Below are 16,270 nucleotides of genomic sequence, written 5' to 3'. Positions count from 1 at the left end.
CTCAGTTTGTAAGGGTAGAGTTTTATACATTGATGAGATCAGATGAGAGGTAGATCTAGAATGATGTTGACATTTAAAAAGACGTATGTATGCATATGGAGTGTGTATTGCATAATAAAAACATGATAATTAAAATGCTTTATATGTATCAATAGGTACAATTTCACCTTAATATACTAAATACCATGAGTGCAGAGTTTAATGTATGATCCATGTATGTATAAAGAACAACAGTAAAATGAAACTTTCAAAATGCATTGTTTTGTGAAGCATTTATAAACTAATGCAATGATACATTGGGAATTGTTTATTGTAATCATGCCATTATTAACACATTTATTTAAATTACGAATGCTCTTCGATGTATAATATATATATATATTATCACAACATAAATATTCAGTAACAAATATATTAACGTAGATCAACATTATATCTTAAAGAGTACAGATACTGTTGCTGACAGGAAGATCAAGTTACACAGAGTACAGATAAATACAACTGTATAGGTACAACCTTAAAAACAAAGGCAAACACACTGCACTTGGAAACTTGCGCAGCTATAAGTACATGATAATGTTATTAAATAAACTATGTCAAAAATATGTACGTCTCTTTTTATTGGAGAATAGTAAGATAGAATTTACACGGTCTGCATTTATGATTACACAGAGCTTATTTTGAAAAGCGGAAGTTATCTATATCCTGCACCCCTCGTCAGGGACATCGATTGAATTCGAGTGAGCAGTGTTGTCGTACAAACAGATCGAGCTCGAGTCTGTCTTTAGGAGAAAGTGTGTGTCTGTGTGTGTGTCAGAGCCTCAGGAGACTCAGGACACTCGCTGTGGTCGTTAGCTGCCAACATGACGGAGGTGAGGCACCGAGGAGCCAGAGACACCGAGCCGCCACAGCAGCAGCCCTCAGAGGACAAGGTAGGATGCTAACGCTAGCTAGCTGTGGTAGTGGAGCGTGTTACGTCAGCTGGACAGAGTCGCGTCTCTGTCCACTAAACACGAGTTTCTTGGTTTAAACAACATTATATAACACAACAGGTGTTAGTTTACACTGAAGGTCGCTGTACAAATCCTCCGTCTATTTACTGGCGATTTGGACGTGACTGGCTGATGTGACTCTGTGTTGCCTGGGTGGGCTTCCGTCGTGAAAACATCCAGCAAACCAAACGACGAAAGCTCCAATTGTATCACATTCCTCCATTTGAAATATCGGATGACTCTTCTTGTATATTAAACGTACTCAAGTAATGTTTGAAACGATTTCTTCCTTTGCTGCCAAGCGAAGTAACAGCATAATTGTGAAAGCGCTGTTCGAGCTTGTTTACTGTAGCTTTGCTGAACAGAGATCAGCCATGTTCCCAGATTCTGTATCGCCGTTAGTTTGCTTGCTCACATCTTCAGACACACTGATGTCTAAACAGGTTTTTATAATTAACCTGTAATTGAGGGAAATCACTGTCCTGTCTGTGTTGACAACAAGGTGCTGACATTAGGGGGGAAATTAAGTGTGGCTGTAGCAACAGCTCAGCAACATGAATAGTGAATAGTTCATTTACTAGTGGAGCTCACTTTGCACCATTTCCTAATATGCTCTCATTTCATTTTGGACTTCTGTCAGAAGTTGCTTTTGCGCTTCTAATATTGATTGGTTATCAGCTTCCGACATCAGTTTATTGTCCTTTTAAGGTGATGTTGAATTTCAAGGACACTTTAAACAATTCAGTGACTCAGTGACCATAAAGGTAAAAGTGTATAAGGGATAAATATTAGACCTATTCTGCTCTGACATGTTTTTTCCTGCATGAACAAATAAGGCAGGCTCTTAACAAAATGAGGATGTAATTAATTGGGATGGGGTTATTTTTTTATAGTGTCTTTATACAATTCTGTTTCTCATGTCCTTTCAGCTGCTGCTGGGAAGGATCATTCTTATTGACCAGCTGAACACTCATCTTTTAGATACTCAAAACCTTTCAAAACAGTTGCTCCAAAATATTTCCATCGGACAAACCTAACCTTTTCCTTTTAGTTTTTGTATTGCTCAGAGAGCAGCGTTCCCCTGGGTTTAGATGCTTCGGTCTAAAAGCTTTGTAATCCCACTAAAGATGGGGCGTACTTGTGTTCATCCTTTCACAGCCCGCAGATCCTCGGATTTCTAATAAATTGGAGGTAGACCAAGCAAAGAGACACTCAGGGTCGCTACTGGTCGACAGGAAAGCATGAAAGGGGAGGAGTGTGTATGTAAAATGAGCCCCTATTTTTAGCTCAAGCATCCTGAATGACGGACATTGTTTCCATAGAAACCAGCAGGCGGAGAATGAGTCTGTGTGTGTGTGTGTGTGTGTGTGTGTGTGTGTGTGTGTGTGTGTGTGTGTGTGTGTGTGTGTGTGTGTGTGTGTGTGTGTGTGTGTGTGTGTGTGTGTGTGTGTGTGTGTGTGTGTGTGTGTGTGTGTGTGTGTGTGTGTGTGTGTGTGTGTGTGTGTATTCTTGTTCATGCTCCTGCAGTCAGCCAGTGGGTTTTGGCAGTTACTGACAGTGTTTCTGGTCTTAAGAAAGTATGCATTTCTTTTCCTTTGAATTTAATAAACCCAGAGAGATGGGGAGGACAGTGCGGGAATCTAAATTATGTCTGAAAGGTGAACATGCATTGATTGTTCGAAAGACTAAATTTGATCCACAACCTCTCTTTCTTTCTAAAAAGCCACCAGAATCAGCAGAGCATTGCTCAGTTTATCTCTGTAAGAAGAAACTCTTTTTTCTCTGGAGCTACCGGCTCCTCCATCACACGATTGGTTGTGGAGAAAAAAATCCACACATTATCTCCAGATTAATTAATCAGCCACAGTGCATTGAATGAAAACTACGTTGTGGCCTTATTTACCTAAATGAATCATAACCCAAATGGTATTTGCAGTATAACTTGCGGGAAAATGCATATTTTGATGTGTTGACAGTACACCCAGAACCTCAAGCGTTTAACATGTGACTAAGTTAGCTTTCTGTTTTTAATGATGTGTCTTGTTGCTTGTTGAGCTGTGATATGCAAACTGCAGTCTGCAGTTTATGCTTGACATTTTGGTAATTTGTTATTACAAAACGCTGCAACACAAACATCAAGTCTTTGCAATTGCTAATATTGATGCAGTGATTTCGTCCTTGGTATTATGAAATAACAAAGTTTCATGATAAATCAAAAACCTCTCTAATTCAATTTGTATGATTTGTTTGCAGTAATAACAAGAATAACACTTCCTATGAATAGTACACAAATATAATAATTAATATAATAATTTTAAATGAACACATAATGTGAAAACGATTGCGTTTTTTTCTCTGAACAAGAAACTGAGCATATGTAGGAGTTAAACAAATATAAAGTGGTGATGAATATATAAATATATTTGGGGGGAATTTCTCCTGTTAACGCAGATCATATGATTCTTAAAGCATTTAAAAATTACATGGTTTGATCCTAATCAAAACAGATTCTTTTCTCTTCCCTTCCACTGTCCAAAACATATCGGTTTATTATTTGGTCGTCATTAGCTGGAATTCTTGGCAGACCCCTGGTGAACTATTACTTTGAATATGGATGATATTTTACTTCTATAGTTTTATTTACGTGATTAAAAAAAAACATAAATATGAGATGGTAATGGTATTAGTCGCGCCTATAATTAATATTTAATGAAAGGGAAGTAAAGCTTGAATTAAGTTAATAATGACAGAAGTGTTCCTGGACTAGTGCACTGTGAAGGTAAATAAAATAACACTGGACAGCTCAGTAAGATGATAAGATAGAATAACTGGCTGGATTTGAATGCAGCAAGCATCAAAGGTTTAATATTTATTGAAAATATTTAGGCTTTAGTCTGATAGGAAAGTCTAACTGTGAAAGCCTGTGTGTGAGACTGAGTGGGCGTCACAGAGGAGTGAGCCAACCATCCGCTGTGTGAAATGAGGAGTGAGCTGTGAGCCTAATTTGGTCAGCAGCAGCAAAGAGGTCAGAGGGCAGAGAAAGGACGGACTGACTTGAGCAGACCTCTCAATTGTCACCAGAGGACCTGTTACTGTGTGTAGCTGCTGTCATGTGATTACATCCATCATTTGATTGTTGTTTATGGCTGCATTTTAAGCTGGCCTCCATTAGAGAACGGATGGCTCTGAGACATCAACAACATGGATGGAGACAGTTTGGCTCAGTGTTTAGCCTCCCACACAATCCTGCACTTGGAGTCCTGCTGCTTGCGAAATGCTGTTTGTGCACCTCTGATACCATGGATCTGAGGCTATTTGTTCAATGATAATTATCAATATTTGTACACATGTAAGAGTACAGAGTACGTATTTGTATTTTGAATTAGTTAATAACTAATGCACCATTGACCCACAGGGCTGCAGAGGCTTTGCACATTTTTCCATTGATTGTTCTGTACTGTACTAAAATATACTGGCAAACTTCCAGGGTGTGCTCACCACAACCCTAAATAAAGAACTGTATATAGATGATAATGGATGTATAGTGGAAGTGTATTATTAGTCAAACAGTAATTTGTTATCATGCATTTTCATTTAATTTATAGTGAATATCATTGAATAGGTGCCATACTCACACAACTTTGATATATTCAGAACTGATGATTACAGTCTGAACTGGGAAACATACAATAATTGTGATAAAAGGATTTTTGTGTGATGATTACTTGCTCACACAGCATCTTTATATCTCATCATGATAAACTGCTGTTAACATAAGTTATTTAAGACTGCGTGGCTGGTTCTTCCTATATTAATTAAAACATTTTACTGCTGTATTGAAACAGTTTGACTCAAAGATTTCTTGACAGGGAGTTGGGAGTTTGATCTGAATGATGTTAAGTAAATTAATAAATTTTGTATTTTTATTTTAAATGTAGTGTAGGGGATCATTGTATTTGTGGGGAACTGTGGTGTGTGTGTGTTTGTGCTGTAAAGGGCAAAAATTACTAGGAGCCATCCAACCCAGATACAGTATCATGTGATTTAGTTTGATGTAAATACTGTTCACTTTTGTATTTTTACATTGTGAATAAAGATTCTGACTCACATCCATTTCGCTAAACACAGTATGTGCTGGGCTTTTTTTTAAAAATATAATCATATTCTTATATAGCAGGTGTATTACACCTTCTCGAACTGAATTCAGGATGAAATAAACTCAAGTTAAATGTATATGAAATGATTTCAGATGATCCTTTTTTTTTTTTGCTGCAACATTCTATCATTACTAAATGTGTTTTCTTTCCCCTCTGTCTGTCTCTTCGTGTGTTTGTGTGTGTCAGGGTTCAGACAGTGAGCGGAAGGGGGAAAAATATGTGGCGTCAGACACTCAGACCAAGGTGGACTCGGGGGTGCCAGTTCCTCCTGATGACACCCCAGAGGTTCTAAACAAGGCCCTGTCTGGACTCTCCTCGAGGTGCGATTACAGTTTAGGAGAAAACCATACTGCTGAGTTTAGAGTAATGAAAGTTGTCAGTATAACAGTAAGAAATAGCATTTTAAATGTTCAGTAAATAATGAATAAACACAGATAATCTAAGTAACCTGCGTTTGGTATTCAGAGTATTTCTGTTCATCACTACATGTTCTAATATAGAGCTGCTAAACTATTCAAGGGGTCCGTCCATGTTTTTCCTAGACTTCATCTCTGGACTGCTTCACATGCAGAGGTGTCATAATTCAAACAGAGGAATCCCTCCCCACACATAGTTTTCTGTGAACAGAGGATTTGAGTCCTTGAACTGTTACAGATCCATGTTTCTGGCAGTAACGTTGATAATATCAGACTGGGTTTGTGTGTGTATGTGTGCGATTACAAGATTAAAGCTGCAGTCATGTACAATATATTCACATTGACACTAACCGCTCACCATCTACACAGTTAACGTGATGAAGCAGCACATCTTATGTGTGGGATAAAGCACATTAAGGTGTCCTGATGTATATTTAGAACAAACATGATGTCACATTTCTAATGTACAGGTACCAGCCAATCAGAAACTAGTATTTTTTACCCTGTCCATGGCCAGTGTCTCAGCTGGTTTATTTACACCACCTTTTTCATTTAAATTTTTTCTTTACAGATCGAATATTAAACCAGATGTTTGGTTTGATGTGTTGACATTTGTGTTTTATTCTTCTTTGAGCTGACATGTTTGTGTGCTTCCTTCAGATGGAAGAACTGGTGGGTACGAGGCATCCTCACACTGGCCATGATCTCCTTTTTTTTCCTCATCATCTACCTGGGCCCCATGGTGCTTATGATGATTGTGAGTACAAACAACACAGATGGTGCTGAGCAAACTCTTTGACAGCTCTTAAGTTTCTTGCCCGGTAGTGACACCGTGTTTCTCTATGCAGGTCCTCTGCGTTCAGATCAAGTGCTTCCATGAAATCATTACCATCGGATACAGTGTCTACCACTCGTACCACCTGCCCTGGTTCAGGACCTTGAGCTGGTGAGGATCTCCACACAAACCCACACACTACACAAAGGTTTCGTGAATGCAGCACATTTCTTTTTTTGCTTCTTTCTTATTGTTTCACGTTTTATTTCGTTGCAGACTTCCTGAGGTTTGTTATAGTTTTGAAATCTTGAGTAGACTAAAGATAATTAAACCAATCAATGAAAGTGGCAAAAATACTGCGAATGATTAGTTCTGTTTGCAGACCTGCCAACCTGTGCATAACGAGAACGCATCTCTTCATCAAAGTTCTCCGGTTAAGTACGCCAAACTCTGGTGATGCGTTGTGAGACAGTTGTGAAGTACTCAAGTGTAAAGACTGCAGAAATGCAAAAGAACACAAAAAACACAAATCATAGTGGTGGAATCTTTCCGCTTGTCCCAATACAAAAAAATATTGACAGGCGGGGATGATTGACTCGTGAGTAATGTTATCTTAAGGACCGTTTAGCAAAGGTAAATGAGGATGTGAATTAGGTTAACATTAGCCTGACTTTACATATGTATTAGAAATCCAGCATGTTGTTCACCAGTCATTTGAGTTAGCAGTTTCAGTTATACTGTCTGACCATCACAGATGCTTAAACAGGACTTTTCATAGAAATTTCTTTAAGTTACAAGAAGAGGTGACCATGCCTATGTGTTCTGCACAGTCTACAATACTGTTATAAATCTGTTAAAAATATCCGTCATAAAAGATCAGTAACATTTTTCTGTATTGTCAAGACTAAATAAAAAGGGATAAACACACAACAAAACTGCCAATACCAGCTAAGTATCCAGGGTAATCCCCTGAATGAAAGTAATGCTTAGTACTTATATTATTATAATGGTATAAGCAATAAATATGCACACATGTACACAAGGATACATTATTTTGGGATATGGTGTCACTGTGAGGTTGGCAGGTCTGCTGTTTGATCTTAGCAGTGGTGTTCTGTTTAGATCAGGGGTTTTCAAAATGTCTGACACTGCCTCATCCTAAATTAGCCCCCTCCCCCAATCATCTACATTACTTCCTGTTTTCTGTTCAGGAACATGTTTTTCCATGATTTTTCAAATGGATCTGTGGACAAATAAATTATTGATGGATATTGGATAAAATTATATCATTACAAATTAAAAAATCATATTGTTCACATGTGACTAATTGCCAACTCATAAAAGGAATAAACATTGGTAATTTGTGCTAAGATTTTTTGTTTTATTTTACTCCCTCCATGAGCTGTGTGTCACAGTTACTGCTTCAGCTCCAGCTGCCTTCTATGTTGGTGAGCTGAACTAATCTACAGTTCAGCTCACCCACATGATGCTCTCTCCCTTCAGGCCACGTACTTTGAAAACCTCTGGTTTAGTGTCATAGATAGCAGCAGACTCCTGACATTCTGTTTGCCATGTGCATGAAAGGCCTGATGAAAAGTCAAACACCATCTATGGTTAGTACAACTATAATGACAGTCAACTCACATTATCAATTCATTTCAAGATGATTAAAAATCAATGCTGATCTGTTACCAGTTTTTCTTCAGGCCGGTGACTTCAGAGTCTGATTAGTTGCTGTTATAAATCTGACAGATTTTTGCATTTGCCTTAATCCTTTTGCCCCACAGGTACTTCCTGCTGTGTGTAAACTACTTCTTCTATGGTGAGACCGTGACAGATTACTTCTTCTCACTGGTGCAAAGGGAGGAACCGCTTCGCATCCTCAGCAAATACCACCGCTTCATCTCGTTCGCCCTCTACCTCACAGGTACCAACAAAGTAAAGCCTGTAAATGTCTGTTCTCATGTTGGTGTGTGGGAAGTATTGCTATCACTTCTGTTTACACACTGAGATTTCACAGGTATATTTTCATATTATAAATGGGTCACCTCATTACACCACTGTTCCTCATAGAGATGTATCAGTTGTTCAGGTTTTTCAGTGTTGAGGTTTCAAGTTCCACAATTTGCTCTAGTGGTTTTGGTAAATGGATTTGTTTTTATATAGCGCTTGTCTAGTCTTGATTACCACTCAAAGCGCTTTACAGGACAGTTTTACATTCACCCATTCACCCATTCACCCACACATTCATAGAGTGCATCTATTAGCAGCACTTTCTTGTTCTATGAGGGGCAATTCAGGGTTCAAGGACACTTCGGCATGCAGATGGGGAAGACTGGGGAATCGAACTAATGACCTTCAGGTTGGAGGATGATCGCTCTACCCGTCAGCCACAGCTAGAATAGAACATTTGACTGCATAAACAGATTTATGGGCAGACAAGTCAAGACCAAGTCACGTGAAGTAAATATGCCACAAATCACATCCATCACTTTAGTATCTAGTAGTTCATTTGAAGATAACCTGAGGGAATATATTATATCACGCTTTTCTTGTATTATTGACCCCTCAAAGCACTTTATAGTACAAGTCCCATTCACACACACATTCATACAGCGCTACTTTATGCTGCAATTTTTCTATCACACATAGAGTAGTTTATATTCATTCACAGCTGCCAGGGGCAATTAAAGGGTTCATTTTATTGACCCAGGACAGGTTGACAGGGGAGGATCCAGGGGTCGAACCAACCCTCTGGTTAGTGGACGTGGTGCGATTTGTGACCACAGGACCAAAGAAATGAATGTGTTTGCATTTAAACATGATTCAAAATGATTGAACTGAGCAGACGTGCGGCTCCCAACAGCAAGACTCATATATTTGATGAGTGAGTAAGTTGTTTACTCAATTTGTTCATCAATTAGAATTGATCACAGAAGATGAGATGACATCAGGAGACGCTAAGCTTGTCTCAGTAGATGCCAGTAAATGATTGATTAGGGCTTTCTTTAAACATATTAAAAGTCTAATTAAAGATATTTCTATATATACAAATGTTGCTTGTCATACTGAACAGGCACAGTTTTAACCATAGAAGACCCACTTCCTGTGTCTGTTAGTGATTCAGTGCTACTATAGCTGCGAACAAATGGCAAACAGGATGTGGTGTGGAAGGAAGCACCCTGACTTTCTGCCTCCTGTCGACGAGACTCGAGGTGAAAAGGTATTTGTTAAGATGATGGTGTCAAACCTTGAAGTGCAAAAATCTGCAGTGTTTCTCCTGACAGATGTTTTATATGTTGGGAAGGAGTAAAGAGATCAGTTTCCTAGACTCTTCCGTGCATCTGGTTTGACTTCTTTTCCCAAAGTAAAAGTATTTTTGTCTTTTCGCAGTGTCCTGTCCTCAACTCAATCATGTTTATATGAAATAAATGGCTGCAGCAGTTTTGAGCTCCTCTCTACTTTTACTACTTGGCTTGAAAATAGGTTGAGCTAAATTTAGTCAGCGTTTCCTTAAATGACCTGGATTCTGAATGAATGAATCTCCTCCTTCCAGGCTCTACACCTCTGATCATATCCCTATTAGGTATTTCATACACAATGTTTTGGGTTCTTGCAGGTTTCTGCATGTTTGTGCTGAGTTTGGTGAAGAAACACTACCGCCTTCAGTTCTACATGGTAAGTAGCACCGTACCTCGTCCGGCCTACCAGCCTCAAGGCCACTGTGTTATTGATGACGCTAGTAGAGATACAGGCCCTGCAGTATTAACTGTGTTATTTTAGCCATGTAGCCAGTAAACACTGAGCAACACTTTTTGTATGTAGATACAGATTCTGCTGCTGCCTTTTTTTTTTTTGCACATTAACGCCATTGCTCCTCATCACCAAAATCAAATCTAGTCTTCTCTCCAAGTTAATGTCTTCGTCTGTTTCTTCTACATGTATAGGTCCTCTTTTTCATGCTGAAGTTTATTCTTATTATATTCATATTGTTGGTTCATTTTGTGGACACATGTTAGAAATGACAGTAACACTTTCTACGTGCTGTGAATTTTTCTTCTGTATTCTTATATCAGTGCAGACATTTTATAGGGGGCCTGGCAGGTAAAGTTCTGAAAAATGTCCCAGAGCAACTGATTCAGACAATTGCCTTCTCACATACAGTTCCTCAGGAAAATGGCAGGAGAATGTGTTGAGTGCCTGTCTGAAAGAAGCTTGAATTACTTGTTAATCTTTTCTTCACAGTTTGGTTGGACCCATGTGACTCTGCTGATTGTGGTGACTCAGTCTCACCTTATCATTCACAACCTGTTTGAGGGGATGATCTGGTAAGTGAATAGTCCCTTATCTCCTGTTAAAAACTACATCTTATCTCAATCAATGGAAATACACCCCCTTAATAATAATACTGTAATGTTATTTTATGTCCTGCGCATGTGTACACAATTATTGATTAAATGGTTACAGTTTTCTGATTGCGTTACCAGACATCTTGTTTTCGTTAAGTCTCATAATGACTGATTTGAACTTTCCCTTTTTATAGGTTTATTGTTCCAATTTCCTGTGTGATCTGTAACGACATTATGGCGTACATGTTTGGTTTCTTCTTTGGCCGCACACCGCTCATCAAGGTTAGTTTTTTTTTTTTGCTTTGTACACCAGATGTTTTGCATCAACAGAAAACATTTTTGTAGTAAATTACTCCCTAATATTTAGAATCATTATACTCTGTACTGTGTAGCAAACATACTGATAATCTATCTAAATGTCTGGGTTTTGGTTATCAACACATCAAACATGGTGACATGTTAACTTGGAGTCCACACCTTGACTTTGTCCTCTGCAGCTGTCCCCTAAGAAGACGTGGGAGGGATTTATTGGAGGACTCTTCGCCACCATTGTGTTTGGTATCATGGTAAGATATGATTTTACCACACGCCTCTATAGAGTTCTTAGTTATTCACACAGGAAACAGAGCCTTCGCACTCTGATGTCTGGTGTGTTCAACTTTGCTGTACTGGCTTGGTGATTCAGTTGACTGTGAGGAGTGTTATAAACTCCATTCAGATGTGGTATTATCATCCATCCTGTTATCCAATCACATGTGCTCAACAATTACACACACGGGTGTTCCTTGAAATCTGATCACTCAGACCACATTTGAAGGTGTGTGAATGTAAATGCCTCCTGGGTCACATATGAAGTACCGCCTACTCAGCTGATGTCCGTTGACTTGATGCAGTTTCTCAACTAATCAAATGTATTTTTATGTATCTGTGTATCTGTATCTGTTGGTCTGTAAAATATTTTACTGAACAAATCTTAATCTCAGACATGAGAAAGCACCTCTATACCCATGTAAGCAGACAGCTGATTCTCCACATGGCTTTGACATGTACAGCCTGTGAGTAACTGAAACTTGCTCTGCTTGCAGTTCTCCTATGTGATGGCTGGCTACCGCTACTTTGTGTGTCCAGTGGAGTTCAACAACGACTCCAACAGATTCCAGGTGGACTGTGAACCATCTGACCTGTTCCAGCTGCAGGACTACACCCTGCCAGCCATCCTGGAGTCTTTCACTGGATGGGTAAGACTCCACCTTAACTGTTCCTCGTCCATCTAGCTTCATTTGTTTGATTTAGTCAAGTCCCATTTAAAAACACTATCTGCTGGACTGTGTGAGTCTCACATTCCCATATTGTTTCCACAGACCACCGTGCGCCTCTACCCATTCCAGATCCACAGCATTGCGCTCTCTTCATTTGCCTCCATCATGGGACCCTTCGGTGGCTTCTTTGCCAGCGGCTTCAAGAGGGCCTTCAAGATCAAGGTAGAGATGTAGCACACAAACCGAGACCCCGGTAACCAATCAGCATACACACAGTGCCACAGGCAATCTGCTGCTGTTGTGTCAGTCTGGTTCAACTCTGCAAAGCCTCCTGGTGTAGGCCAGCATTTTAGAATATACTTTATCACACAGATTATTCTATGCATATAGTGTTGTTATAAATGCTTTTATTTTTTTGCTGTTAATGTCTTTTCTTTCTTAAATGTTATATTATGTGTTCAGGCATGTGAACTGTCCTTTGTCCTTTCAGGATTTTGCCAACACTATCCCGGGACATGGAGGCATTATGGACAGATTCGACTGCCAGTACCTCATGGCCACATTTGTTAACGTCTACATTGCCAGCTTCATCAGGTAAACACACGACAGCTATATGAAATGTATGATGCTATTTTTTGCACTATTATAATGCTCGACACAACTGTCAATCTTTTCAACTTTCTATGCCAAGTTTTTAATAATGTAGGTAGCTAGTTAGCCATGCGAAAGATTAGAGCTTTGGTTAGAGCAGATAAACACAATTAAATTCATACTTTACACTTTTTCTCATGTTTTACTGTAGCTCGCACAGCATTTTGACATGTTGAAAAATCTGAGCTTGTTTACATCAAGCAGGGTTTCTAATACACACATTTTTTGTAGCCTGTCGCTGCAGAGCTGATTAGGGACAAAATCACTTGTTGCCCGGTGCTTAGAAATGGGCTGCCCTCCCTCTTATACTAAGAAACCTAGAGGAAACACTGTTGAGTTACGGTTGTTGTTAAGCTATGGTTGGATAGTCGCTGTGTGGAAGAAGGATTTTGTGAAACGTTGTGAACAGTGGGATGTGTATCTGATGATCTCTCTGCCTCGCATCAGGGGCCCCAACCCCAGCAAGGTGATCCAGCAGCTCCTGGCCCTCCGACCAGATCAGCAGCTCTCCATATTCAACTCCCTGAAGGCTCACCTGATGGAGAAGGGCCTGCTGCCGGCGCTGGGGGGGGCCGCCGCCTAGATCCGGCTGCAACCACAGCGGCTCCCCCTTGTAGGGGAGACAGGAGGGCAGCACCTGTGGGTGGTGGGCAGCCCTGGAGATCTGGGAGATTCACAGTGCTTTGTGAAAACACAACAAAGAAGAGAAAAAACAACAACAAAGAAGAGAAAAAACAACAACAAAGAAGAGAAAAAACAACAACAAAGAAAACCCGGAAAAAAAACACAGCCTTGGTTCATTCCATTTCATTGACATATGAGGGTCATGTGTTTGTGTTCATATAGTCTGTGAACCATGTTTGTTACACCAGTGTTTTCATGTTGCGTTAGTGAATTACTGTACTGTTACACATTTCCATTATTACCAACTTGTATCTACTCAAACCGTTGAACATAACGTCGGTCAGCTGTACATTTCTACCCGTATACAGGACATCCTCTATAAACCTATTACTGTGTTCATATTTTATTGTACATTTCTTTGTTTAAATGCACTGCTCGCACCCCTGTTACTCACTGTATAATTCCTCCACCTGCCCCCCCAGATTTTTCAATTTTAATTTTTTCCTTATTGTGATTGTTTTTATTTATAAATAGATGTTTTTTATATTTGCTATGTTCTATTATATCTTAAAGGTTGTGTCTGTGTCGGGTTTATTCAGACTTTTGCCATCATTTCATGTTGATATATGTGTGTATGTGTCTTTTGTCTGTGTTTGCTGCCATTCAACATTTCAAAGCCTTTCGTGCTCAGTCAATTCATTTCAATCATATTCTCCTTTGTTATCTACGGAAGTTACGCTGAAGTATTTGATTGAATCTGATGAACAGAGTCCAGTGTCTTGATTCCCATCTATTGGTGCTTTTGTTCATATATTGGCACTTAAGCAGAGCTCAATCTGCAAAATGCTCTTTTATTATGAATGAAGGCCAGACACAGTCCATCCTTACCTGATTGCCATTTCCTGTTACGTTGAATTTTTTGTTTTTATTGACCCTATTCAGTGTTTCTACATATTGTTTCAAATGTAAAATAGGGAACAGGTATGTTCATAAGGTGGTGGGATTGTTTATTATGGCTACTATTTGGGATGTTGTTTAGTGGTAGTTGGAGTTACAATCCACACACCCCACCCCAACCAACCAGCCAGCCAGTGTTCGTTCCCTGAGGTTCTGAAGCAGGAGTTATTGATCACTGGCCAATATTTCTCAGATTTAGAATATAAACGCTTCTGTATAGTTGGGTTCATTTTTGTTTAAGATTTCTAATTTAACTGTCAAGGGGCACTGCACTGATTCTTTAACATAAACTACTACTCAAACTGCCAAAACAGTCGTATCTTGTCCTGCTGACTGTAGAGTAACTTTCTTTTCAAGTCTGGGAAATTAACCCTGATGATGTCATGGTGATGGCGTCCCAAGTTATCTCGCTCTGAGCACAGGGAACAATCTTACCTGACAGACTTTTAAAAACCTGTGCTGTGGTATTTCTAAACAGTGGTAATTCAAGAGCAGGAGAAATGATAAAAGGCTATTAATTTGGATAGTGGGAAGTATCTGCTGCATCAATTTCTGGAATGTCTTGAGTTAACTCTTTCCTTCATCCTTTCATTGATAATAGGCCTTTTTTTTTACGTTAAAGCTTTGAAACTCAAACAGAGTGAGTTATTAAAAGAATGACTGTGCAAATGTAATCAGCTTAAATACTCAAGTATTAAAAAAAACGTTCAATAGATTTCAAAAGCCTCGATTGTTAATCTAGATGCGGTCAACTTTATCTGCAACTTGGGCTCAGACAATGCAGATTAGTGCAAACTAAGAAATCAGCCAATCACCTGTTCACGTCTGTTCACAGCCATTATTGAGTTTTGTCCATTAGGTGTTCATGTGTTTCTCCTTGTCAGTGAAGTGAGATGGAGCAGTTTGTTTTCAGTGTTAAATGACTGAACAGCAATACGAGCCATCACTGTCGTCTGTAGCTGGCAGGTGAAGCTCAGTATCTCCATGTCTCATGGTAATCATATAAAAAACATGCTATCAGAGCCACTGTATAAAGCAAAAACGCTCTACATGTTATTTTTTTGCATTTGAATGTCTCTCCATATTTCTATCGATTGATTGATTGTCATTCCATTCATGTCTGTGGTTTGACGTGTGTGATATCCAACCACGCAGTCTTTAACTTGACTTATCTCAAAATATTTATTTTATTGACTGTAAGCAAACCACACCTTTTCAAAGTGACTATATTGTTCATTGAAGATATTTAGAGACATGTTGAGTGTTCTTTAGTATTTTTGGTTAGAGGATAATTTAAGTTTTATTATTATTGCCATATAGGAGGGGCATTGAGATTCTAGAAACGTATTTTCTCTCTGTCTTTTCTTGCTGTGACTTTAGTACACGTTTTCTCTGCTCCTCCCTGGTAGCTGTTGTGTGAATCAGCTTCTGAAGCATTGTGGATAGTCGTAGTGCTGCATTGCACCGTCTCCCTCTTTGTAGACGTGGGAAGTTTCCTGAGAGAGGGTGTGATAATTCATAGATAGCTCACATTTCTCTCTCTCTGTGGTGGTTTGAGGTGTTTTTCGGCCCCACGGCTCTGTACTGCCATTTCTCTGTGTGGTGTTGTAGAAGGCCACTAGAGAGAGCTGGAGCTCCTGTGGCCGGCCACCCACTGTAACACCGATGCTGCATCTGAGCAGAAAGGTGTGACCCTTGTTACTGCCGTTAGATACATTCCAGTACCCCTGAAGTCGAGAGGAGTTGGACCATGAGGGATCAGTGATGGTTTTTTCCTTGGCACTCAGGAAACCTCCTCCGTGCCATATCTAATCAAGTCGGTTTATTGTGAATCCTGCCCTGCCAGGACCCTTCTGAAAGGAACGTATGGGAGTGATGAGTTCCCAACACTGTGTAGCCCCCTCCCCTGTGGACAACTATTTTTGTGTTTATAAATTATCTTTAAAAACTATTTGAGTTCAGTATATTACTCTTAAACTGTGCAATGGTTTGTGTTAATTTGTTTGTCGAGTGCAAACTAATGCTGAAATGTGCTTTGCTTTGGTTCAGAGAATATTAAAGATATATATACCCAAAACATCACGTGGTTT

General features: G+C 39.4%; 1 protein-coding gene across 1 annotated transcript; it reads left to right on the top strand.

The window, feature by feature from the left end:
• The first annotated feature begins 700 nt into the window (after positions 1–700).
• On the top strand, positions 701–16,262 carry cds2 (CDP-diacylglycerol synthase (phosphatidate cytidylyltransferase) 2). Its single transcript, XM_053420530.1, has 13 exons — positions 701–932; positions 5,336–5,469; positions 6,226–6,322; positions 6,414–6,511; positions 8,128–8,267; positions 9,960–10,018; positions 10,586–10,668; positions 10,884–10,971; positions 11,187–11,255; positions 11,775–11,927; positions 12,051–12,170; positions 12,439–12,542; positions 13,047–16,262. Exons 1-13 carry the CDS (start codon positions 864–866, stop codon positions 13,180–13,182), a joined length of 1,350 nt encoding a protein of 449 aa, XP_053276505.1. The 5' UTR covers positions 701–863; the 3' UTR covers positions 13,183–16,262.
• The last annotated feature ends 8 nt before the right edge of the window (positions 16,263–16,270 follow it).

The sequence above is a fragment of the Pleuronectes platessa genome, chromosome 4, assembly GCF_947347685.1.
Source record: "Pleuronectes platessa chromosome 4, fPlePla1.1, whole genome shotgun sequence".
NCBI lineage: Eukaryota > Metazoa > Chordata > Actinopteri > Pleuronectiformes > Pleuronectidae > Pleuronectes > Pleuronectes platessa.
The sequence above is the reverse complement of the archived record's forward strand: the minus strand, read 5'-3'. Positions and strand labels throughout refer to the sequence as shown.

Excerpts from the sequence above, each read along its gene's own strand:
- cds2 (XM_053420530.1), top strand. The coding sequence starts at position 864 with ATGACGGAGGTGAGGCACCGAGGAGCCAGAGACACCGAGCCGCCACAG. Across the intron at positions 10,669-10,883 it reads CTGTTTGAGGGGATGATCTG|GTTTATTGTTCCAATTTCCT; the intron begins GTAAGTGAATAG and ends CCCTTTTTATAG. Across the intron at positions 11,256-11,774 it reads CCATTGTGTTTGGTATCATG|TTCTCCTATGTGATGGCTGG; the intron begins GTAAGATATGAT and ends CTCTGCTTGCAG.